Source organism: Triturus cristatus, chromosome 3_2 (genome assembly GCF_964204655.1).
Source record: "Triturus cristatus chromosome 3_2, aTriCri1.1, whole genome shotgun sequence".
Taxonomy (NCBI): domain Eukaryota; kingdom Metazoa; phylum Chordata; class Amphibia; order Caudata; family Salamandridae; genus Triturus; species Triturus cristatus.
In genome coordinates, this window is record NC_140584.1 from 808,723,926 (window position 1) to 808,749,328 (window position 25,403).

A 25,403-nucleotide genomic window follows, 5' to 3' on the forward strand; every position below is an offset into this window, starting at 1 on the left:
CATCCCTGTCTGCTCTTCGTGCTGCATAACAACATCTTTGGGCAGAAAGTTACTGTGCTGTGTTGCACTAGTGGGAAAAAGCAGTGAAAGGATACAAACTACTATGGTTAGACACTTTTTGTAAATCCTCGCCACAGGGCCCCGTCGACCTGGTACTGCCCAGGGACAGGGCCGGGGCGGAGTTGGTGCTGCAAGACTTACCAGAACAAAGCGTGCTAAAGACGAAGTTCAGGTGCCGTGGGAGCCGGAGGAGCACGTGGACGGCGCGGACGACGGACCGATACGAGGTAAGGAAAAGGCGAGGTGGGCGACAAAAGAGGTCGCCAGTGAGGGTGGGGGAAGGCTAAATAGCCTCCCCCTCACACCTGGGCCCGGAAGTGACGCGCATTGCGCGTCACTTCCGGCCCTGACACGGAGGGGGGCACCAGTCTGTGTCCCTGCCCCCCCCCCCGAAGGAGGGAGTGGGGAGGGGTGACCGGGGCCCCGGGGCCACTAAGGCGCCGACCGCCGAGTGGCCCCCTGCGGGGGCCGCGGTCAGCGGCAGTGTTGCACTAGTGGGAAAAAGCAGTGAAAGGATACAAACTACTATGGTTAGACACTTTTTGTAAACATTTCACACATTGTTAATGTGCTGTACAGTGCAGCACAAAGGCAGTGTGTAAAATGTAAGGTAAATAAAAACATTTCTCCTGTTTTACACCTCCGAAAATAAGGTGCTATTATTTTTTTATTCAACATAAAGTCTCTCGTTATGGCTCTGGTTTTGCGTAAAAAAAGAAATCCATTGCAGCAGCATTGGAATGCCCAAGTACCACCCATGATCGGCCTTTGGACACAATGTAGCGCAAAGCATAGCATAGCAATGTTTGCGCAAAATAAAGGGGGGAAAGGTTTTGTGCTGGAAAGTTAATCTCCTATCAATTCTTTGCTTCGCTTTGTGTCACTGTCCGTGACTTAGTAAGGCACAAAATCTTGATAAATCTGCGACGTTCTGTTAAGCCCCTGTCTGGCTCCTCATTGGATAATATATTCAGATAGCCTGGATCTCATAATATCACAATCCCGAGCATTCAGGACCTCTTGTATATACTTTAGTGTATACTTATTATATACTTATATGTACCATGTGGGCTCCGGAGATCAGCCCTAGGACTTGTCTGCTTAGGGACTTTTTTTTCTGTTCAACTGCCTCTATTCAACTGTCTTGATAGAAAACGACCAGCAGAGGTCAGTGAAATACCAGAATTGCTTTCTGCTGAGAGACATTCTTTTTAAGGTCTCGCCTGAGCTATCGCATAAGCGATGCTCTGTGAGACTTATTGAGAGGGCTCCAAAAAGTGCTACCAGGCCAGCCTAGACCTACAGTGCATGTGCGTGGGCGCGCGCGCTGCGCTTGACGAGATTGCTTTCACTTTCGCGGCCGCTTTGATGTTTTCCGTCAGCCAATGCTTGTTAAATATGCAGATTCACCTCAACATCTTAACATTTTAGAAAGCAGTACTTTGCCGTGCAAGATTCTTCCGTCTATCGGACTGGATTTAACCAGCCCCATGCATGATTTATTGCATGTTCTGCTAGCAACAAAACAATTTCAGGTTTTCTTTGAAAGTCGTCTTTTAGTTCAAATAGTCTTGGAGTGCAAGTGGACACTTTCTTGTTGTCAATAGTTTATCATTTTACACACTTTTCATGACTTTTGCATCTGCTTCACGTTTACTGGTTCGTTATTGTAACTTGAACCTTTCGTGTTGGTTATCCTGCATTTGTGCACAGTAGTTTCATGTTTTAACATTTTCCAGCATTCCGCCCCTCATATGGAACAGGAGTTTGGTCTGATTCTATGTACCTCTCTTTTCCGCAGCTCCCCTGCAGATAGCCTTTTTAGTTCCGTTCAATTATCAAACGGATAAAAATATGACAGAATAGGAATAGACCAGGCAATAACCAGGCATACGTTCCAAGATACTCCTGTCCTTGGTACATCATGAGGTAATTCCTGCCTTGAACGAGTTCCTTTGACTAAAAAATAATCTGCCAGAACCACTTTTGAAAAAGAAATCCAATTTAGAAGCGATTCCAGATTGATCGAAAACTGCCTCCAGAACGTGGCCCCTCCCTCTCCCTTCCAGAGAAACCAAACCAGCTAGTAACCAGGAACTTCCAGTGCTGCCAGCAAAGACAGGAGAGGGACATCATCTCAATAAATTCTAATTTAAACGCTCAATAACATGTTCCTTTCAAAATCAGGTTTACGGCCCACAACTGAGACCCTCATCTTGCCCCTTCGTCGCTGGAAACCTTTGAACACTCCGACTGTTGGCCTCCCAGGCAAAAAAGGTGACCGGGACTTGCTTCTGCATTCTGAAATGGGAGTTCAAAACCCAAGTACTGGATGGCCACTCATATTTTTCAGGGTGGGCTGGTGGATAACTTACCCTTACAAGTAAAAGGCCTGTATCACTAAACAAAAGTCTGCTGCAAAAGATGGCAGTTAACTCCCTAGACTGTGGGTGGTATTACACATTTAGTGCATGTCGACAGGACAGCAAACAGGGCAGGCCCGAGTGGGTAAAACATTAGGAATAGCTAGCTCATACTTCCCATCCATGAGAGTACTTTCAACCTTCTACATGACTTTTAATATTGCAAATCTGTGTGTCAGACTGCTGTCACATCCTCATGTTAGTTTATTACTTGTAGCGAGTTCCCAGTCACCCTGTGGAACAAGTGGTAATATGGAGCCCAAAAAAGGAACTTATTCATACATTTTCGTTTTAACTTGCGGACTAGATTTGGAGTTAAATAATTTGATACTATTCAAATTAATTTGTGTATGAGTAAATTAAAGATGGTTATGGAACGCAATATCTTTTGGTCAAAACGTAGTTTCAAGAGCGATTTTCGAAGAAATTTGAATTTTTATGTAATACTAGCCTTATTTGTTTAATTAAATTATACATATTTTGCCTACATGGAGACTCTTACACAACTATATGTACACATAATTATTACCATCACAAACATTGCACTTAATCAAATACACAAAAATACAAAGTATTTTAACTGCAGACAAACTCAAATTAAAGCAGGTGGGTTTTGTTTGCCTCAAAAACCCGGAATCTGAAGGCACGTAAACCCTGCATGGAAACTGTGCCAGGTCTAAGATGCATAGATTTTAGAAAGTAAATGCTATACTTCACAAATATTTTGGAGATCGGCGCTTAACATCTGAAGCGCTGCGTCAACCGCTATAGTGTCTTCTTCAGGGTGATTAGATCTCAGAATATCAAACAAGAGTTTATTGTTAAATAGCACTTACATGGCACTCAATTCCCCATTCGTATGGCATTCCAGAGCTTATAGTTACTCCGGATGAGTGTTTCAATGTTTCCATATTGGACCTTACTTTTATTTGTATTTGTGTAGCTGTCTGGTTAGTAGGAAGACTATGTTTAAAGAGGTGGTGACTTTTTTTGATAGTTGATAAAGCTGGCGGCAGTACTAAATTGCTTGTGTGGTTCCTTGTTGGTACAAGCACTTATTGCCTGGCAACTGTTTGCAGAATAGGTAACCACAATAGCTACTTAATTGCATTTTTGGCCGTTCTCTAGGCCTGTGTTCAGAGTTCTTTCTTAATGCATGCTTGGGTATGGTGGTGTTTTGTTTATCTTGGTGGGTTTTGATGTGAGCACATTTCCAAGCAGCCATAACACATCTCTGTGCTTTATTGTTTATATGTGTGGTGTTCTGGATAATAGGTTCTGAATTGAATGCTGTATTTAATAATTTTTTTCTGTCATAGTTTTATATAGCGCAAACTTGACCCGAAGGTATCAGAGCACTTTACATGAGCACCTGTTGCGTTACACAAGGACACATTCATTTTTGTTAGGCACAGTGAGGTTAAGTGATTTGCCCAGAACCACAGGATGTTAAGCGTCATTGCTGAGACTCTAACCCGGTTCCCCAGATTTGAGATCGGCAGCCCTAGCCGTTAGGCTACATCCTCTCCCCAATTCATTGTATTACTTTTGTAGTAGTTTTACGGCTGGTTTGACAAGGCATCTTTTGAATAACTATAAGAGTATGTTGTAGTAGTTCAAACATGTCATCTCTAATGTTCTCGTTCAAAAGTGACCAGCATAGGCCAAGCGTGGCTGTTTCTCATGGAGACTTCTAACTGCAGATTCTTCTCATTGTGAATTCCCCACATGTCAGACTGGATCTGGAAACTTAATAGCAATTCCCCTGCGTGTAGGTAGGTGGCAGTGTGCAGCTCTGTGTCTCCTCTGTCCAACTTTAGGTGTGATGTCTGGGCCCCTATATATGCCCCACCTCTGTGCAGTGATGTCAGTTCCTTTTTATCCCGTGACTTCCAATGCGTCTCTGGAGCTAGCAGCGCTGTCTTTTTGGCAGAACTTTTCCTTAGGAAAATGATTGTTTTCCAAACTAAATTCTTATATAGTGTGCAGATATGGGTCTTAAAACAACATGTTTCAGTCAGTGCTGCAACTGACACCGTAAAACGTCTGTGGTGGACACTCACGACTTCTGCCAATGGTAGCTCAGCCCTGATCATTTCAAAGTCCTGTTCCTGTTGTTAGAAGATGAACCGGAAAGAAATCCGATACTGTGAGGCCAAGCTTGCCGTCACCAAGCTCCAAAGAAAGTTGAGGAAACGGTCCTTGTCTTGGTATAAGTCAAAGAAGTTCCCGGAGTTCAAGTGAGTCGTAAAGTTTCCAGAAGAAGACCAGGCATAGTTCACCGACCACACCACTTGTGCCATTCGGAATCGCGTGTTGCCTTGGGTATCTCTTGGCCTGGAGCCATATGTTGAGTGTACCCCTGAACCACTGCCGCTCTAGCTTCTTCTCCTTCAGCAGACAGGCATAACGTAAAGAGGCTTCAGGCTCCATTTTTGTTACCCCACGGAATCCCGCTGGAGCACCTTCACCTACCACAGGTTTGTGGTGACAGCCTGTTGGTGAATCTGTCCCCGTCTGGGCCACTCGTCCTCCATCAGAAGTTGGCCACGTCTGCGAGCACGGCTTCGCCGTCTCCAGTCTCAGCGCAACAGACCGACACCACAGGTGCGATCCCGCTGCTGGTTCAGACATCACCAAAGCTGAATTTAAATCAGTTCAATCTGATTCCGATGCACAGCCCCAGAATTTCAAGACCGTGATCTAGATATAAATGTTTTTTATGAAGAGTGGGCCATTTTTGGTGCCCTGCAGGACGCTAGTGGGCTTGACATTTCCCTGACACTGGTCTCTCATCTCCTAACCTTGTTGCCACAAAAGAATCTGCCTCCTTGCCAACGGTTATCAAGAGAGCTGAGGAAGTGCTTGATTTACATTATCTATGCAGGAGGTCAAGACCAATGTTTTGACAGAGGTTCTAAACCCAGTAACGACCACACAGGGACCTCTCTTAACCTTTAACAAGGTGTTAACATATAAACTAGTGGGCACCTGGGCTAAACCAGGATCTTGCCCACTAGTCAACAAAGAAGTAGCAAGATTGATCTTTCCTTGGGACCCCGACTTGTTGCAACAGCATCATACCCTGTAGAAATTGGTGGTACAGGCATCATCCAGCCATCTGAACCCCAAATCTTTGCCCACAATTCCATCAACCGGGAATCCAGGAGAATGGACAATTATGTAAAACAAGTCTCTCTACACACCTCTCTCTCTCTCTCTCTCTCTCTACCTCTAAGTGGCAGCCAGAGCCTGATAGCACTGCTTGTCCTTTAAAAAAAACAACAACATTGGCATAGCCAATAGGTCTCGCCTTTGGGGCCTTATAAGTGTTTAACCATGCAACAGTTAATGTTGTTGCACCAAGGATATTTTGCTGCATAACTAAATACTTATAAGGTCCCAAAAGCGAGACCTATTGGCTATGCCAATGCTTGTTTTATTTTACTGGCAACTGCCTTTATTTAACTTTCTTGATAGAAAACGACTAGCAGATGTCAGTAAAATACCAGAATCACTTTAGCATTCTCTATATTCCAGTTCATAGAAATTGGTTTCCACGAGCACCTGTAGACAATAATATTTGTTTCAAATCTTGTATTTTCAGTGATATGACCACCGAAGGCCCTGATTTTATATTAAAAACAGAGCTTTGGACTATACCATTTTCCACTGAAAGGCAATTGACCTTAGATATTTGAACGATACTATACATGTAGATAGGTTTTCTCTCCCTAAAATTGATGATCTGTTTTTTCATGGTTGATCTAACATCTTCATATCCTCAAGTTCTGCTTTTTGACAGGGGCAAATGTTTGACAGGGTTTATTACACTGAGGTGATGTTTACAATTTGTGCGGGTGCCAATGGGGTTGGCATCTCTGGTGGCAGTAGTACCTATTGTTTAAACACATTAAAAGTGTTTTTTCAGGACAACATTCTTATAACGGTTAAAACAAGGATGAGCATGACTGTCATGTAATTTAAGTTTTGGGCATTTAAGAACAAAAGGTCTTTCTGCAGAAGTCAAGAATTGCAAGCTTGCTGTCCTTTCTATGTTGTACCTGAGGCAGAGGATTGAAAAAGGCATTAGTACCAAATAGGAATTGATTGAAACTGTTAAAATGCTCCCTCCTCAAGGACTCAGTGTGAAGTAGTGACTTTCCAAGAATTAGCAGATTTTTATTCTGAATTGGTCTGGGCTTTTGCTGAGAAAACATGTGCTTTAAGACTGTCATAAAAAAATAAGCATTTTAAATGCAACAAAGTGAGATAGTTAAACATGAAATTTGCCAGGGAACACCTTTTCAGGGGTATTAGCACAATGCCAACAGTCTCATCACCACCGATAGCAGTAGTAAGGGTTTGGGTGCTATTCTTACACAAACTTAATTTGATGTTCACACATTTACTTTTGCGTTTGCTTCATCTTCCTTGTGTGCCACAGACCAACACTACTCAGTCACTGAAAGGGAAACATTAGCCTTTGTTTGGGATATGGATACACCTCTCCCAACATTTTAGCCACCAGTGAGTTGCTAAAAGCATCACCTCGCATAGTGAGAATGTCTAATGCAAGCTTTCTGTGCCAGAATACAGTAAGTTCCTGTGACCAAGAAGTAGTTGCTTATTTTTTAAGCAGGTTAACATTGGCCGTTATGGAATGTAGTGATGATGAGTGAGAGGAGTATCTGTAGCAGGTGCTGACAGATAGGTGGTCGAAGCTATCTCCCCTGGTGAGTGATAAGATACATATCGTGTGGACAATGATTTGATTATGATGAATGGTTAGGTGGGAGGCAGCTGGCCAAACAGGAGTGAGGTGAGAAATACTTTAAGAAATTAAACGGAGGTCAAGAAGCTGCAAAAAATGACTGAATTCTGCTGGGATAGTTAAGTCGAAAGGAGCCTCCAGGGCATTAGAAATTGCATTTACCAGTACTCTGATCCTCCACCATTCTAATCCAACCAAGCAATTCCTGGTGGAAAGTGATGAGCAAGAATTTGCTGTGAGGGCTGTGTTCCTACAGCAACAAGATGATGATAAGAATGAACATCCGATCTTTAACTATTCCCCCTTTCTTACTCCTGCTAGGCGTTAGTATTCCGAGCTTGAGAGTGAACTTCTAGCAATAAAAGAAGCCTTTGTGGCATGAACACATCTATTACTAGATGCCATGTGTGCTTGATAAAGAAATTGGAAATAGACAACCGAATTTTGTAAGCCTTATGCGCAATGTAATGTAGAAATAACCAACAAGCCGGGTTGGCATATTTCTTTTCACAGTATGATTTCATCAATAGCCCTGCTGTTAGCTATGGCTCACACTCGCCGAAAAAAGCATTTCAAAACCTCATTAGGAGTAGCAAGCACTATATAAATGCAAACCTTCTTTTCCTCTTCTATCCCTTGGCTATCCTTCTCAATCCAAATAACTGACTAATATCCACCACTCAAATTACTTTCATATTTCACTATAATAATTCACCACTAACCCTTTATGGGCACCGGAGTAGCGAAATTCTCCCAAAAAAAGTCTATCCAGGTCAGCTCCTATCCTGAAAGTTTGGGGGTGATTCGTCAAGCGGGGGGCTGAGAAAAAAGGGGGATCCCAAAATGTGTTTTTCATGTGTTAATTTCCATAGGAAATTTTGAGACAGGCTACAGCCCGAACTGCTGAACGGAATTACCACAAATTTGGCAAACAGTAGTGCTTGGTTCAGAAAGCAAACTTTTTTTAAATGGTGTAAATCCGTTCAGTAGTTGCTGAGAAATTTAAAAAAATAAGAGTCAAAAAATCAATTTCCCATAGGAAACTTTAGGCAAGGCTACAGCCCGAACTGCTGAACGGAATTACCTCATATTTGGCAAAAAGGTAGTGCTTGGTTCAGAAAGCGACCTTTTTTTAAATGATGTAAATCCGTTCAGTAGTTGCTGAGAAATTCAAAAAATAAAAGTTTTGATATCTATGGCCGCGGTGGTTTCGCGGACCCTCCCGACCACAAGCTTTATTCTAATTGGCTGTCAACACTCCAAACCAGGAAGTGTTGGCAGCCATCTTGTGACTTGGTAGAACCGAGTCCCAAGAAAACTGAAAAAATGTTTAAAAACAAGAAAAGGGGCAGGGTAGAAACACCCTGACCCCCTAGGCCTGCTCAGGGGTCTCACAAGGACCCCAGGGCCAAAACAGCATTATTTTAATTTTGGAGAAATTCGCGCTGGGGTCGTGAATCCCGCAGAAATGTAAACAAAAATGTTAGCGCGGGCTCCCGTGCTTCATTTAATTGAGGCCCCCGGATGGGCAAGGTCCCGGGGCATTGCAAAAATATATTTGTCCCCCAACTTAAAACAAGCCACGTGACGCGTTTGCACAGTGATGAAGGCAGGGGGCGGGGCCTGATGTGACAAGTGTGCAAACGCGCTCCGTGGCGCATTTAAGTTGGGGGATTAAGTCCCCTTGTATCCTGAGGGTCCCTGGGGGCCAACTAGCCAACCAGGTGCCTTCAGTAAGCACAACAGAGTTGCATTGCAGAGAGGTGAAAAAAGGGGCGTGGCCTCGGACCAACTCTCTGCAACGCAGCTCTGTGGTGCATACTTTAGGTACCTGGTGGGCTAGTTGGGCCCCAGGGACCCTCAGGATTCAAGGGGACTTAATCCCCCAACTTAAAACACGGCACAGGACATGTTTGCACACATGTCACATCAGGTCCCATCCCCTCCGTTCACCACTGTGCAAACCGGCCCTCTGGTGCTTTGTAAGTTGGGGGATTAAGTCCCTTTGAATCATGAGGGTCCCTTGGGTCCAACTAGCCCACCAGGTACCTCCAGTAAGCTCCACAGAGCTGCGTTGCAGAGAGGTGTAAAAAGGGGCGTGGCCTTGGACCATCTCTCTGCAACGCAGCTCTGTGACGCTTACTGGAGGTACCTGGTGGGCTAATTTGTTCCCAGGGACCCTCAGGATTCAAGGGGAATTAATTCCCCAACTTAAAACCTGCCAGGGGGCGCGTTTGCACAGTGGTGAAGGGAGGGGGCGGGACTGATATGACATGTGTGTACTTATCCAATCACTCCGCCAAAACCCAAGCACTTATAAATTCACCATACACTCTCCTTGCAGTACTCTAATCATCCAGTCAGTACCAATGCACTCATGCAATGACCCATGCACTAACTCATGCACTGCTACAATACCCTGAGCACTACCCATGCAGTCCAGCCATCGCCCTATCAGTACCCATGCACTCCTTCAATCACCCAACCAGCACCATGTACTTATCCAGTCACTCCACCAAAACCCAAGCACTTATAAATTCACCATGCACTCTCCTTACAGTATTCTAATCTTCCAGTCAGTACCCATGTACTCATGAAATGGTCCAGGCACTAACACATGCACTGCTACAATCCCCTAAGCACTTCCCATGCAGACCTCTAACCACCTACACACTACTGATTCACTTCTCCAATTACCCAGGTTGTACCCATGCACTCCAGAAATCCCTCTGTCACTACCCATGCACTCCTCCAATCACCTAGCCGGCACTATGTACTTAACCAATCACTCCGCCAAAACACAAGCAGTTATAAAATCACCATGCACTGTCCTTGCAGCACTCTAATCATCCAGTCATTACCCATATACTCATGCAATGACCCAGTCACTAACACATACACTGCTGCAATCCATTGAGGACTACCTATGCAGTCCAGTAATCTCCCTGGTACTAGCTATGCAGTCCTCCAATCACTGCGCCAAAACCCAAGCACTTATAAATTCATCATGCACTCTCCTCGCAGTACTCTAATCATCCAGTCACTACCCATGTAGTCATGCAATGATCCAGGTACTAACACATGTACTGCTACAATCCCTGTGTACTACCCATGCAGTCCTCTAACCACCTACACACTTCTCATTCGCTCCTTCAATTCCCCTGATAGTACCCATGCAGTCCAGCAATCACCCTGTCACTCCCCGTGCAGTCCTCCAGTCACCCAGCCACTACCATGTACTAATCCAAACACTCCGCCAATACCCAAGCACTTATAAATTCACTCAGGCACTCTTCTTGCAGTATTCTAATCTTTCAGTCAGTAGCTATGTACTCATGCAGTGATCCAGGCAATAACTGATCACTGTTACAATCCCATATGCCCTACCCATACAGTCCTGTATTCCCCAGGTAGTACCCATGAAGTCCCGCAATCACACTGTCACTCCCTGTGCACTCCTCCAGTCACCCAGCCACTACCATGTACTAATCCAAACACTTCTCCAATACCACAAACTCTCCTTGCAGTAATCTAATTATCCACTCAGTACCCATGTACTCATGCAATGACCCAGTCACTAACACATGCACTGCTTCAATACCTTGAGGACTACCTATGCAGTCCAGTAATCTCCCTGGTACTATCTATGCAGTCCTCCAATCACCCACCCAATCCTATGTGCTTATCCAATCACTGCGCCAAAACCCAAGCACTTATAAAATCACCATGCACTCTCCTTGTAGCACTCCAATCATCGAGTCACTACTCATGTACTCATGCAACGATCCAGGCATTAACACATGGCAAATACAGAGGAGGTCATGCTAATCACAGGGGTACCCAAACGCACAGTGTTCCCTAGTGTATGTAGGTGTTTTCACTGTATTCTAAGTGTCTTTTAGCATAGCACTGGCTCTAGACCTGGTTAGTCAGAGTCAGTTACCCCCAGTACCCATCAGCAAAATGTTGGGGCACAGGAGAACTTTCTGCTCCTCTGTTGGTTCTTTCTGCTCATCTCTTCTTCTTCCTGCACTTTTCTTCGTCTTTCTGGACTTCTGTTGCCTCTTTCTGCATTTGTCCTGATTCTTTCTGCGCTTTTCTTCCTCTCTCTTCACATGTCCTACCTTTGTAGACATAGTTAGAAATTAGTATTTAAAAAACCTTAGAAATTCACTGAAGAAACCATAGGTTTCAGAACGTTATAGTTAGAAATTAGCATGTAAAAAACCTTAGAAATTCACTGAAAAAACCATAGGTTTCAGGGACGTTATAGTTAGTTGGAGATTTCACTCGTACAGAACCATAGAAATTCATCCGTTATAGTTAGTAGACCTAACTATAACGCGCGCCCCCTCAATGCACTGCTAATGACGTCACATATTACATCACTCATGACATGCTCAGTGACATCACTCATGACATCACTCATGACATCTCAAATGACATAACTGGATGCCGTGGGCGTCACAATAAGTCCAAACTGTTTTCTTCAGTCTTTCAGCTCCTTGTTATTCCCCTGGCCACACTATTAAATATCCTCAATGCACCATTACCAGTGGAGTTGTAAAAGAACGTGGTTTTGTGCACAATAACATAGCATGAAAAAAAGAAATTCCTATCTAAGAATTCTACAAATGTGCCAGCCTCGATCTTCTTCACAATCTTAAACTCTTTGCATTTTAAAAAGTAATCAATCATTGCTATCTTGCATTTAAGAATTGTCTCTCTGTCCTATATTTGCCCGATAATATCAAATTCTAGCATCTCCCCGATGCATGTTAAGATTATTCAGTGGACATACAGAAGGCCTTATGGTACTCAGATTATTTTATGAGTTAATGTATTCACTTCAATTACACACCTTCCACTTAATTCCTAGCCATCAATACATGTCCTTCACCCTTCTCAAAAATAGCACATTTGTAAAGTACCATTTGTGATTAATGTTTATGATCCCTCCCTTAAGGTCCAACAGAGGCACCAATATACCTACTAGACTTCCTGTGAATACAGTGTGATATCATAATTATAAAATCAAAATGGCTACCAATGAGGACACCAAGTAACACACACTATAGTGAAAGTAAATGTATAAATTAAATCATTGTAATCCTACCAACACATACTATGAACATGTGGATAATGTTTCCATTGTAAATAAACAATACAAGACTATATTAAACGCTGATAACATTTCTATAGTATGAAACAATTGTGATTCTAGTTTGTATACTTGTCTTAATCTTGAGAACAGTTTCCTCTACAAAAGCAAAGGTCGGTGCACAGGAGACTCTCCTTTGAGCATTGGCATTGATTTCGGCATAACTTTTTGCACCCACAACAAATAAGTCATTTGCCTGCGTTAGATGCCTCCGGAATGATTGTCCAATGTGGTACCATTACTCCATCAATCTGCTTCCAGCACCAATCATTTAAATTTGGCAATCCTTGCATGGGCACTAAAGTCTGACCCAAATATGGCCCTCTTGGTACGCAGATCGTTTAACATGTTGAAGAAGAGCGTCTTGTGTAGGTGTGATGTTTTACATAGTTCTGTTGCCACTTGCAAACATGAATTGGCAAGCAGCATTTATTTCATGCAATCGACAAGTGCAGTTTTACATTAGTACAATTAATTTCTTGACATTTCTGAAGTGAACAGGATCAACAGGACTTGGGTGATCTTTCAAGCCATTTATATTCATGAGTGTTATCAGCATCAATTAGATAACTTTGGTGATCAACTACTACAGATTGTAATGGAACGTGATAATCTATATTGTTCATTGAAGCTTGTTTGATATTTTTATACAGTACTGGAAGATTTGAAATCTGTTTTGACTAAGCCGTATTAGAATTAATCATCACAATACCATGATCAATTCCTTCTAGTTCTCGTTCTGGGTGTTGAGTCAGAGTTATTGCTGTTCCATGAAAGGAGTCTTTAGCTGTCATGGAACTTGGGTTGTGATCTATGTTATCAATATTTCCACTGATCAGTACCTCATTATTAGTGGACACACAACTTATTCACTTTTGTACAGTGTGCAAATCCTATTTCCTAAGTTAGAAGATTTTTGCAAAAACCTATCATATGAAATACAAACACCTCGTTTATGGAACTTGTCTATAAGTTCTCGATTTCTTGTTTGACTGTGGATAGAAAGAGCAATGTATATTGACAGCGGAGTTTCTTTGTTCCTGTTATGTTAAGGAACTGAAGGAAATAAAGAAGAGTCTGTTCTTGAATTCTTTACACTGTTAAACATCAGTAATTTGGAAATAGACAACGCTATATTGGAAGTGGCTGTTTCTCAGGAATACTGATCTCTTATGTCCGATCCATCAAGTATCATTTTTATAAGGGGAACTAGCGATTCCAGAACTGATCGGTTTCTACAACCATCCCCAAACGTTCCATTCAAGTTTTCAGATTCCTGCATCATGTCCCATCTAACAAAGTTTGCTATATTAGCAATATTTACAGTGTCAGAATCTGGCTTTTCACAGGCAAATACTAATGCGGATCCTACATCATCTTCCAATACTAACAGGACATCTCTTCCTTCATTGTATGCCTTCAAACCTCTTGTATTTCAAAGAATTCTCTCTTTTAGTCTTGTCTAGTTAACCTTAGCTGCAGTGGAATCGGCACACTGATGTACATTAGCATCGACATCATCTGTTTTCGCTTTATGCATTAGAGATGTATCTGATTCATTGCAAAAGAAACATGCTTTTTTTCCAGGAATTTGGAAGTGCAATTGCCGAGCATGTTGAAACTGGGCTCCCTTATAGATCCACATCACTATGTTTTCTTTTCTGAGCCTGTTACAGATTTAGATTGTTGCACTTGTTAAAACACGTTTTTAGCCACACTGCATTGTTAGTCCTTAATGTCTGCTCAATACCAGAACCATCATTAAGCTGTTCTAATTTGATATTCATAGATACACATATCCAGACCAATAAGTCTGTGTGTAGTATTTGCTGGGCTAATAAGTCTTTTTGAAGTGCTTTCCTGACAAAGAACACAGATAGATCAATTTGTTGCAACAACATCATCGTGCTGGACAGCTTGACCACTGGCTGTGAGTGTTGTTTTCACATGCTGCTCATTTTGAGGCATTACAGAAGATATGTTGCGGCTGAAAAAAATGAAAGGTACGTATTCATAGATAATAAATATAGTAGTTTGGTTATAGACCGCCCAGATAGTGATGGTGCCAATAGCATCAGATTATTCACCACTTTCAGCCGGCAGGAGAGACAGATCAGGGACATCATTAACAAGCAATGGCCCATTGTTTTAACGGATATAACTTTAAATCAAGTTCTCCCTAAACAAAAACACCCTAACCTTTAGGCGAGCACCGTCAATGAAGGACACTTTGGTCGGTAATAGCCCTGAACTAGTATACAAAACAAACTGGTTGTCCCCGAAAGAAGGCTTTTACAAATGCAGCTCATTTTGGGCATGTAAGTTTGGGATCAACACCACCTGATACAAGTTGGCATTCAGTGAGAAATTCACTGATATTAAGGGGCATTGCAACTGTAGGACAGACCATGCGGTGTATGTTCTTGAGTGCACATGTGGCCTCCGCTATGTGGGAAGTACAAAACTACAAGTGCACATCAGAATTCTACAACACCTTAGGGCAATAGTGAATTCAGACCCTACCTACCCGATGGCACGCTACTTTGAATTGGTACATGGCAACAAGCTTAGTGATTTAAGGTACTATGTCATAAGAGCAGTGCCTGTTCTGAGGATAGGGGTAATAGGGAGAGACTGTTAAGGCAGCTTGAATCCAAGTTTATTCTAACATTGGATTCCATGATCCCAATGGGCTCAATACCAGAGAAGATCTGCATAATTTCCTGTGATTCCATCGGCATTAGGTAAAATTGTGTGTTTGGGATATGTTAATTTTATATGCTAGACTTGCAATCGGTGAGCATTTTTACTGGAAAGAAGAGTAACGCTTCAATTCAGTGATCTATTGAGAATGAAAACGCAATTTGGGGTTTCTATGAGCCAACCTTTTTATGTTGAAAGCACGAGTCACTTTAAGAGTATAAAGGTCAGGCACTATGTAGGAAGATATTTGGCATAGCAAAAGAGATGTCAATCAAGCTTATGAAATTTGCTTCCGCTGCTATATTACTTTCCTAGTTGAAACGCTGTTAGCACTTTAAATATTGGGTACTTTTAGGCACGTTGCACTTTATGTGGTTTTAATTGGACATATTATATTAAGGCCTTCAGTTTTTGTATAAGTGATTAAATGTTTTTACAGCAATGCAAGTTATTTATATCATGTTTATAAGCATTGGGGCTAGGATCAAGTAAATTATAATATGGATGGTATTTGTTTACTTATGATGCTATGTATATATTATGTATAGGGATACATAAATATTTTATGTATGAGCTTTACAACATTAGATCTATTTATTTGATGTGAGAAAACAACGGGCAATAATATATTTCAACAAAAAAGATTTTATAAAATGTTAAGTCTGTTTTCTCACCGTATAACTAAGCGCAAAAAACAAATAAGTGAACAATATGTGGCCTGTTTTCTACGTCATTAGTTCATTGGTGTGTTTATCACTTGATTAGATGTTTTATAAAGAGAGAATGAAACGCAGTGCGTTTATGTGAGCAAGGCCGCTTGAGCACTGCCGAAACGCATCAGGGACATGCACGTGCACAAAAGAAGAACAATAAAAAAAGAAATAATCGCACTTTGATGGGTCCATGCCTGCTGTTTGATTGAAGTTCTCATGAGGATTGTTTTTGCATATATATTTATATATATATATATATATATATATACTTGACTTCTCAGATTTCTCTCTTACCAAGAATGAACGAGCCCAAATCCATAAGCGTGATGAAGTAATTTATTAAGTTAAGGCAAAATTGCCCGACGCGTTTCGGAGCAGCCGCTCCTTTCTCACGGGTCATTTTTTGTTTGTTTTCCATAGGTAGATATCAAAAAGTGCACACATCACATAAACAAAACATAAACATAGGACTACTGCACCACATCTAGGAGTACAAACAAAATAGCGGCCATTTTGGAGTGGTGATTATAGACATAACATGAACACAATTCATTAAACCACAGCATTGTATGGGCTGATATGCACGTAATTCACATGCATTTTAAACAAATTCAAATGCATATAGATTATAAAACCATTTCATTTGGTCAAATTAATTTCGTGCAATTTAGATTTACAAAATTAATTTCGACAATTTAGCCCAAGTGGGCGTATCAGTCCCCAAATCTTTTGGTTTTGAATATGAATAGCTCCAATATAAATAGTCCATTAACTCCTCATGATAATGCAAGATTTTTCCAATCCAGCCCTAGTGGGCTTACCAAGTTCATCATACTTGCATAGGCAATACGTTTGCGTATTTCTTTACATTGTGATGAGGGCGTCTCCGTCTCCTATAATTAAAAATACATGTGATAGTGACCACTAGTACATAAATTAAAATACAAACTAACATCAGGGATACACGGTTCTTTTAACAAAGCTATTCATTTTTACAGTTTCATATTTCCTTCAGCCCAAATCAACAGACAATTCCTCATCTTTGTTGAGCCCCAAGGGATGCATTGTTTCGTATTTTATAATCTTGAATTCAAGTCGCCTGAGTTCTTTTAGTCTATTTCCCCCTCTTTCTGAAATGGGAATCCTATCCAACGCACAATATTTCAATAAGCTAGCATTTTTCTCATGAGCATCCTTAAAATGCCTGGCTATTGGATATGGTTTGTCATCATTTACAATTGCTCCTCTATGCTCCAAAATGCGTTTCTTAACTTGATGGTTAGTACTTCCAATATATATCATCGCACAGGGACATATTAAAGCATATATGCAATAATCCGATTTACATGTCAGATATTTGCTAATGACAAACGGTTTTTGGTTTTTCGATAATTCAATCTGTTTGATGTTACAACTATTTTTACAGGCGTTTCATGATCTACAAGTAAAGAATCCCTTTGTTTTTGGGCCCTCAACAGGTCTCTGTATAGTACCACTGCAAAGAATATCACTTAAAGCGGTACATTTTTTAAAAGTGATCATCGGATTATCTCCAATGAACTTCTTGAGGGTCTTTTCAGTACTTAAAACATTCCATAATTTTTTAAGACAACGTCTGACTTCCCAGGATTGGTTGCTGTAGGTAGTTATAAATCGTAGAGGAGATTCGATATCATCATCATTACTTGTGTTTTTAAGTAAGTCAGTTCTACTGACTAACTTGATTTTCTCGCAAGCTTGATTTATAGTTTTAGTAAGGGTATCCCCTATCTTTAAACCGGGTTACCATAATTTGCATTTCTTCTTTAAAATCAGCATCTGAACTGCAATTCCTCCTAGCTCTTAACAGTTCCCCATATGGGATACTGTTAATCAGATTTTTTGGGTGGCAACTATCTGGATGTAGCAGGCTATTGCCTGATGTTTTTTTCCTGAATAATCGACTTTCAAGTCTGTTGTCAACCACTTTCAGCTCCACATCCAAAAATTCAATTTTTTCATCATATATATATGTTGATACATGTCAATAAGTATGAATATTTACATCAAATTTATAACAGATTTGAATTTTAAAGTTTTCTACATGATTTTGATGGCCATTTGGGTTTTATATTTATGACGTCACCATCTAGATTCAGTGTGGGCATGCACTAATGTGTACACATGAACATTTGAGTCAAATTTGCTGTAAATTAAAAGACAAATGTCTGTACCAATTTTCAGCTTTCTGTCACAAGGTGAACAATTTGTGTTAGAAGACAGGCTTAACAGGCGTACTATAATTTATTTTGCCTGTGTGTGGCAACAGTCTGTCTGTGCGCACACTTTCTCAGCTGAGTGCAGAAGACTAGCAACAAGCAAGTTGTAGCCAGAGGTGAGGGACAATTAAAGATATTTTTAAAAAATCAAAAACAAAGAGGTAAATATATCCTCGGTTCCTTATAAAGTGGAACTAACTGTACCATTTGACGTTTATTTTGGGGTAAATGATCCGACCATGAAAGAGTTAAAATAATAACCCAGTATTTGTAAAGCGTTAACTAATCACTCCTAAAGGTCTCGAGGCGCTGGGGGTCGTTGGGAAGATTAAGCGAGCTATTGCCCATAGTCACATGGTGCTGGGCTGACCTGCAGCCGGTGATCGAACCGTGAACACTGTGTTCCGGTGTCAGCTGCACAGGCCGCTGTGTCACACCTCTGCAACTGATGCTTACCAGTAGTCTACACAGATCAATTTCATGCGGATTATATTCACGTCTTTTATATTGTGCCTGCTACCATAATTTTCTCCTTCTGTACAGCTGTAAAAAGCATGTGTTAACCTTACTAAAAATCAACAACACTCATTTTATTAACCCTGCAAGAATAAAGTACTGAACCTGCCTTACAAAATGTGAACATGTGGCTTACACTCGGCATTGAGTGGGCTACCTTGCTGAGCTAGCTCATCATCTATAAAATCGATTCCTATTGCTGAAGGTGGGTTCCAATAACTCCATAAACAGCTATTCAAATGCACAACGAAAAAGAACACCAGAACAATTCAGGATATCCTGTACATGGATAAAAACGGATAAAAAATATTTATAGACCTCATTGATACCTTAAAAGGGAGCGCTGGCCCTGGCACAGAACAAAAGCAAATCAGTTATTAGAAAACACTCAGTTTTTTAGGCTGTGATGACCTGTATTAGCTTAAATGCCTGAGGCAAGATAATTCCAATCCTTGCTATCATGATTGACTGGATTATGGTTTTACGATAGTCAGAGATCAGATGAGGGGTGTCTTTCTAAAGAATATGGAGATTATTAGAACAAGAGGGTTGTTGCATATCTGGAAAGGCTTAGAATGATGTTAGAAGTTGCTTCCAAATTACAGGCTGACATAACAGGCGAGGGGAGAGTCCTTACATCTGGAGGCTGCCAGACTAAGATCTGTATCTAGGGAGAACCTCCAAAAATAAGAACTTCAGTTTTGCCACTGTTCAATTTCAAGGAACCTGGGACCTGATTTAGATCTAGGTGGACGGGTTACTCTGTACAAAGGTGACGGATATACTGCCCGCCTAAATATAAATCCCATTATAAACAATGGGATTTATATTTCGGCGCATAGGATTGTCACTGTTGTGACGGAGTAACCCGTCCGCCAAGATCTAAATCGGGCTCTTAGTTTCATCTGCTTTACAGCCTCAGCTCCACTGTTGCAAGTGGTCAATTAAAAAATGGTTAAAGAATTTAGAAACGTGTTTTAAAAAGTTTTGTATCTCTTCATATTATATTTCATTCTTTAGAGCACTTGCTATACATCTGGCCCAAAAATGACCATCTCGGTCTATTTCAATTTCTCAGAAAATTATAAAGGCCTTCTTATGTGAAACTAACATTTAAAACTATTAAAGGAAAGAGTCTAAAATGATGCCTCAGCAGCACATCACTTCAGTATGTTCGTTTTCGCTAGGGTGTGAGGAATGCTAATCAAAGCAAGCAGAGGGTGCAATACCCTACCTGGTTATTTGAGGTTACATTTCTCTCTTACTAACAAATAGTACATCTCCTGAAGGAGAAAAGATTAAAGTTCCTCAAACTGGCCTTCAGCATTGGGCTCTCATTAGAAGGACTTTGGAGGAGGTCTGGGGTATGAAATGGGTAAACTCTTCAGGTTCTGAAAAGATTAGCAGGATCTGCTAGTTAAGATCAGCCTACATATTATAATGTGATTTGTGGCCTATAAAGACTTGCGCCTAGACATATGTACACTGTGCACAAAGAAAACAACTCCCTTGCTTGTCGCAAACTCAATCCCATCTGCAATTGACACATTTTCAGAGAATACATACTGCAGTGGCACCTTTCCTTCAGTGTAGTGGGAAACTGAAGTACAATATAAGAGTGCTTGACTGAGATCATAATGAGAGACCATGGAGCAGATTTACAAACTGTTAACTCAACAAAGCACTTCAACCAAAGTTGCTGCACTGTGCTTCGTGAAAGAAAGAGAATAGAACAGCACCTTATCTATTAAGATATGGCACTTTTTCCCTCTCTCCCTGCACTGGCGCACTCTAAACTGCCAAGCGCCCGTGCACACAAACCCTTGCATCATACTGCCATGGTGTGTGTGTTATGTCAAGCTTAAGTTTTGTACTGAAAGTGGACAATCCTAGTACAACAACTCTGCTTTAATACTTTCCCCACTTTGTATGTGTGCAGCTTCTGCACCACATATTCAAAATTGGAAAGATGTGGGGACTTTTCTAAAAATATTAGTAAATAGGGGTTTGCGTCAAAAGCCATGAGTTGTCACATAGGAACACCCATGTACCACCCACTGTGCACCCCTTAACGCGAAGGAGTGCAAAGTTCCACAAGGCGTAACTTTAAATTATTTTAGGCAATTTTGCAAGCAAAGTCCTGATCAGCATTGGAAAGTAAATACTTCCACAGCAGTTTACACTGGGTTTGCTTCACTTCTGTGACTGAAAATTGATTATTGACAGAAAAATATTGACACTGAACTTGTTTCCATCGTATATTGACCAGACCCCATTACAAATTAAGAAAAGAAGGGACTCACTTCAAAGATATCAGTCAACAATATGTATGACATGAGCAGGAACATATACAGCTAATACCAAACCACCACATAGCCTCCTCAGTGAGATGAGCCGTTCAAGAGCAGGCTGTGGATGTCTATTCAATGATGCTGAGCAAGCAAGGCACTTTACCAGGAGCATACCGATACTCCAGATCAGCAGTTGCTTCAGTCATTGCACTTGGATTTCGACTGTGTTGAAAGATTATGCCACAAACTGTAAGGCATAGGCACTCCAGCTAAGTAGGCTTGGCCTCATCACAACCTTTAGTTATGAGATGGGTAGGACTCTGGGAGCAACAATCTCTAAAATACCAAACCCACAACATCAATGTTATCTTTTTATGACGTTCTTTTCTCATACCTGCAGTTTAACTAAAAAGGGTCCTACTCCTGGGCCTGCAAAGGATCTGAAACTGAAACTTGAATGGTAGGGTGGTAACACCTAAATAGAGCATTACATTTTTTGAATTAAAATGTTCCTTCTTACCCTGCCCACACATACCATGTAGTCAGTACCTACAGTTTATACTTCAACCTTTGCAAGAGAAATAGGCAGCTAGCTTAACATCAGAGTCTGACTAGGATGTGAGTGCAGTCTCATCGGTTACTTATTGGATTATTTATTATTTATTTTATTTAGAAACGTGACCTAGCCAACAGGTGTCAAGAAACAATAAGCTGGCAATCTCGATCCAGCAAGAGCAATGGCAGTTTCCACACATCGTCACACTCCTGGTTGCAAAGCTGGGCTGAGCCTGCACTACAGGAACGTTGTTATCTAAAAAGCAGAGATCTTTACCATGACTATAGTTTGGACATTTCAGTTTTAACTTTCGATATTGTCTATGATACAGCTGCTGGCACTCCCTCTATTATAATTCGAAACTAAAACTTTCTTCTAAATTGAAAAATAATTAAGGTTGATAGTGTAACTGTGAAGCACACTCTGGTTTATAATAGGTTCTTCGTTAATGAGAACTACCCTCAATATTCTGGTAAAAAAAAAAGGCACAAAATATTTAATGGACAGCCTCCTTTGGTTTTGACAACACCCACTAAACTTTAACAATTTTTTTTTTTCAAGAACAGACTCCCAAAGTGGGAGTTTGTTATTAAATAAAAACGAATGGAAAACATACTCCCAAGGTCGTATTTAGTTTTTGAAAAACAGAAAACGAATGACCACCAAGCCCAGAGAGTTTTTTTCTCTGGGTGTGGGGGATTCATTATTTGTGCATTTCCGACCTTCACTGCCAGGGTTTACCTGGCGTTGACAGACCGAAAAAGGACATCTCAACTTCCACCTTAATTAGGGTGGTATGTGTAATGCCCCTTATCCGATGGACCCTACTCTCTCAAGCCTTCGGAGGAAGCTTTCTGTCAACTTAACCAACAGGTGCTATGTCAATGCAAAGGTGACAGTCCTCCTGACCGGAGATAAGGGATAGGGAGAACGGGCCATCATTTTGTCGGACAGGGTATCCCCTGTCCTGCAAACTATCAATTTAATTCCTCCTTAGTTTCTACCCCAGTCGCCTTATATTAACTAATATTGATATCAGCCTACCATTCAGCCATAATTCTGTGCAGACCTAACTACACTGGAATTTACATCAAAATACTTAATGACTAGCAAAGCTCTAATTTGTGCAAGCAATAATAAATTAAGATTAGATGTTCAGTACCTGGATGAGCCTCTTTGTTTGATTGCCCAGAGATGAGTTCTAAGTACATTTTTTTGCGGTTTCATTCTGAACATTTGTTGTACCCCTGAAATTCTCTTTTGTTCAGACTGCATAGACCATCCTTGCTACATTTTCTGCAGACTGGTAGGGTAAATTAAATCCACCACAATTAACATTAAACATTCTTCTGTTTGTTTTCTTTAGGTCAATGGAGAATGTGCATCAGACTTCTGTGAAGGAAGAGCCTGAGATGAAACATAATGTTTCAGTTGATTATTTAGAGGAGTATGATGTGATTTCTGAAGAGGAACTTGCACAGTTTAAGACTGCTATCGAGGAAGGTGACCTACCTGGAGCAGCTGAAAAACTAATGGAATCTCTGGATACATTACAAAGTGCCAAGTTGGACATCGCCATCACTGGAGAGTCTGGCTCTGGGAAGTCAACATTCGTCAATGCAATCAGGGGCATAGATGATGAAGATGAAGATTCAGCCCAGACTGGAGTGGTGGAGACAACAATGGCTCCGACACCATACCTGCATCCTCAGCACCCAAACGTGACTGTGTGGGACCTTCCAGGAATTGGAACTGAAACCTTCCAGTCAGCTGAATACTTGAAGCAAGTCTGCTTTGAACGATACGATTTCTTCATAATCATTGCAACAGAGCGTTTTAAATCTAACCACGCCAAGCTGGCCCGTGAAATTAATAACATGGGAAAAAAGTTCTATTTTGTGCGTTCAAAGGTGGATGCTGATTTGGATGCATCTAAGAAACGTCGCAAATCCAGCTATCAGGAAGAGAAGATTTTGCAGCAGATCAGGGAGAACTGCATAGAATGTCTAAAGAAGGAAGGGGTGGAGTTACCCCGGGTCTATCTCCTGTCGTGCTTTGAGCTGGATAAATTTGAGTTCGAGCTGCTGCAGGAAACATTGAGAAAAGAACTTCCCAGCCACAAAAGGCACGCTTTTCTTATTGCTCTTCCAAACATCTCTATTAAAGTGTTGGAGAAGAAAAAAGATTTGATGAAAAAACAAATATGGAAGATAGCCAGTGTATCTTGTGCTGTGGCAGCTGTTCCTCTTCCAGGACTCTCGATTACATGTGACCTTATCATTTTGAAGAAATACCTGTCAAACTACTGCAAGAGCTTCGGTTTAGATGACGAGTCCTTGGAGAAACTTGCCAGGAAGGTTGATATTCCTCTGGCAGATCTAAAGTCGGTCATCAAGTCGCCACTCGCCAAAGAAATTACAGATGATTTAATTATAAGGTTATTTACTGGCTCTGCAATGCTTGGACTGGCCACGGCAACTGAAGAAGCGATAAGGTTAATTCCCTTCCTAGGTTCTGTGGGAGCAGGAAGCATTTCCTTTGTAACCACTTATTACATGTTAAATAAATTCTTAAATGATCTGGCAGAAGATGCCCAAAGAGTGCTAAAAAAGTCTATGTTTGGGACAGCTGTTTAACCAATTGATGAGTCACTAATACTATAAGCATGACTTTTGACCTTTCTTATACCTCAGTTAATTTGGGTAGGAAACCCCTAACAGCACAGCCAACAGTGCCTTTTTAATTAAAAAGGTTTTAAAAAATGACGTGTTGAATTTGAGGAATTTGATTGTATGGGACCCTATGATCTCAGTTAAAGCTTGCCTTTCTTTGGATGTTGCCTAGTGAGTGATATTTTCCATCCTGGATTGATGTTATCACGGGGCAATAATTTGGCCCTCATTAGAATATCCTCTGAACTCCTGATGGTGTAATATCACAACTGGAATTCCAATACTGCTTTTGGTAATACCGAAGTGTGGTATTAATGCACTATTACGACTTTGCCCTGAAAGATGGGGAGTAAAGGTGGGAATCAGTGTTTCTACACCTATTCCTACATGGTTGTTTTTACATGTTTTTCCCTGTACATCTCCTGCACACACTTAACCATATTTTGTTTGGTGAAATGCACATTTGGAAGACACTTGAATGTGCAGTATTCCCACACAGCTTCCAATCCAAATTGTGTTTTCCATATGTTCTCATAATGATGCCCTAAGTAACCTAAGTAAATCTGCAGACTACCCAATTTAACAACATGTAGTTTATTGGCCAGGTGTGCTTCTTCTAAAAATTATGCCTATTTTCCAGTTGCTGTTGGCACTTTAAAATATGGTTGAATAAACAGTGAATCAAAAACCGCTTGTAATACAACCAAAGCAAATATGGAACATTGTTCTCCTTTGCCGTCACAAAAATCATTAAATTGTAATATTAACACTGATTGTGTGTTTTGATTTATTGTGTACACTTTAATACTCTATGCTGGGATGGGGAGATAGGCAGCTTCAAGGCAAAGTCTGGATTAAAGAACAAAGTGGCAGAGATTAGAAAGTAAAGTACATATTTCAAAGTAGGTATCATAGTCTGTATAGTTGTTGGCCCTATTTGAATTTACCTCCATTCTGCAGGCCCATATGTCAAAGCTACACCCTACAGAATCCACATTTTCTCAACTTTGCAATAGAGATACGGATGCCCTAGACCCCAGGTGGGCAGAAACACTATTGGGGATTTAGAGATAGGCCCAATAACTGGACTGCTCACCCACTCCCCATATTTCTTTTTCTAAAAAAATATGTCACTGGTGTCTAGTGAGCGTTAGGCCCCCACGAGGGCAGAATTGTGGTAAACCTCCAATCTGCTCGAAAGGTGAGACAGAAAGACTGTTGGGCCTATTCTACGGTGGGAGCACAGCTGGCTGCCTGGATTTACCACACACACCAC

General features: G+C 41.1%; 1 protein-coding gene across 4 annotated transcripts in view; it reads left to right on the forward strand.

Moving 5' to 3' along the window:
* LOC146858183 (interferon-inducible GTPase 5-like) overlaps positions 1-24,898 on the forward strand; it is a 300,592-nt gene extending 275,694 nt beyond the window's left edge. For all 4 annotated transcript variants that reach the window (XM_085648950.1, XM_085648951.1, XM_085648949.1 and 1 more), the window contains one exon: positions 22,822-24,898. In XM_085648950.1, the coding sequence (XP_085505076.1) occupies positions 22,826-24,091 (1,266 nt within the window). In that variant the 5' untranslated portion in view covers positions 22,822-22,825 and the 3' untranslated portion in view covers positions 24,092-24,898. The remainder of the gene's footprint in view (positions 1-22,821) is intronic.
* The last annotated feature ends 505 nt before the right edge of the window (positions 24,899-25,403 follow it).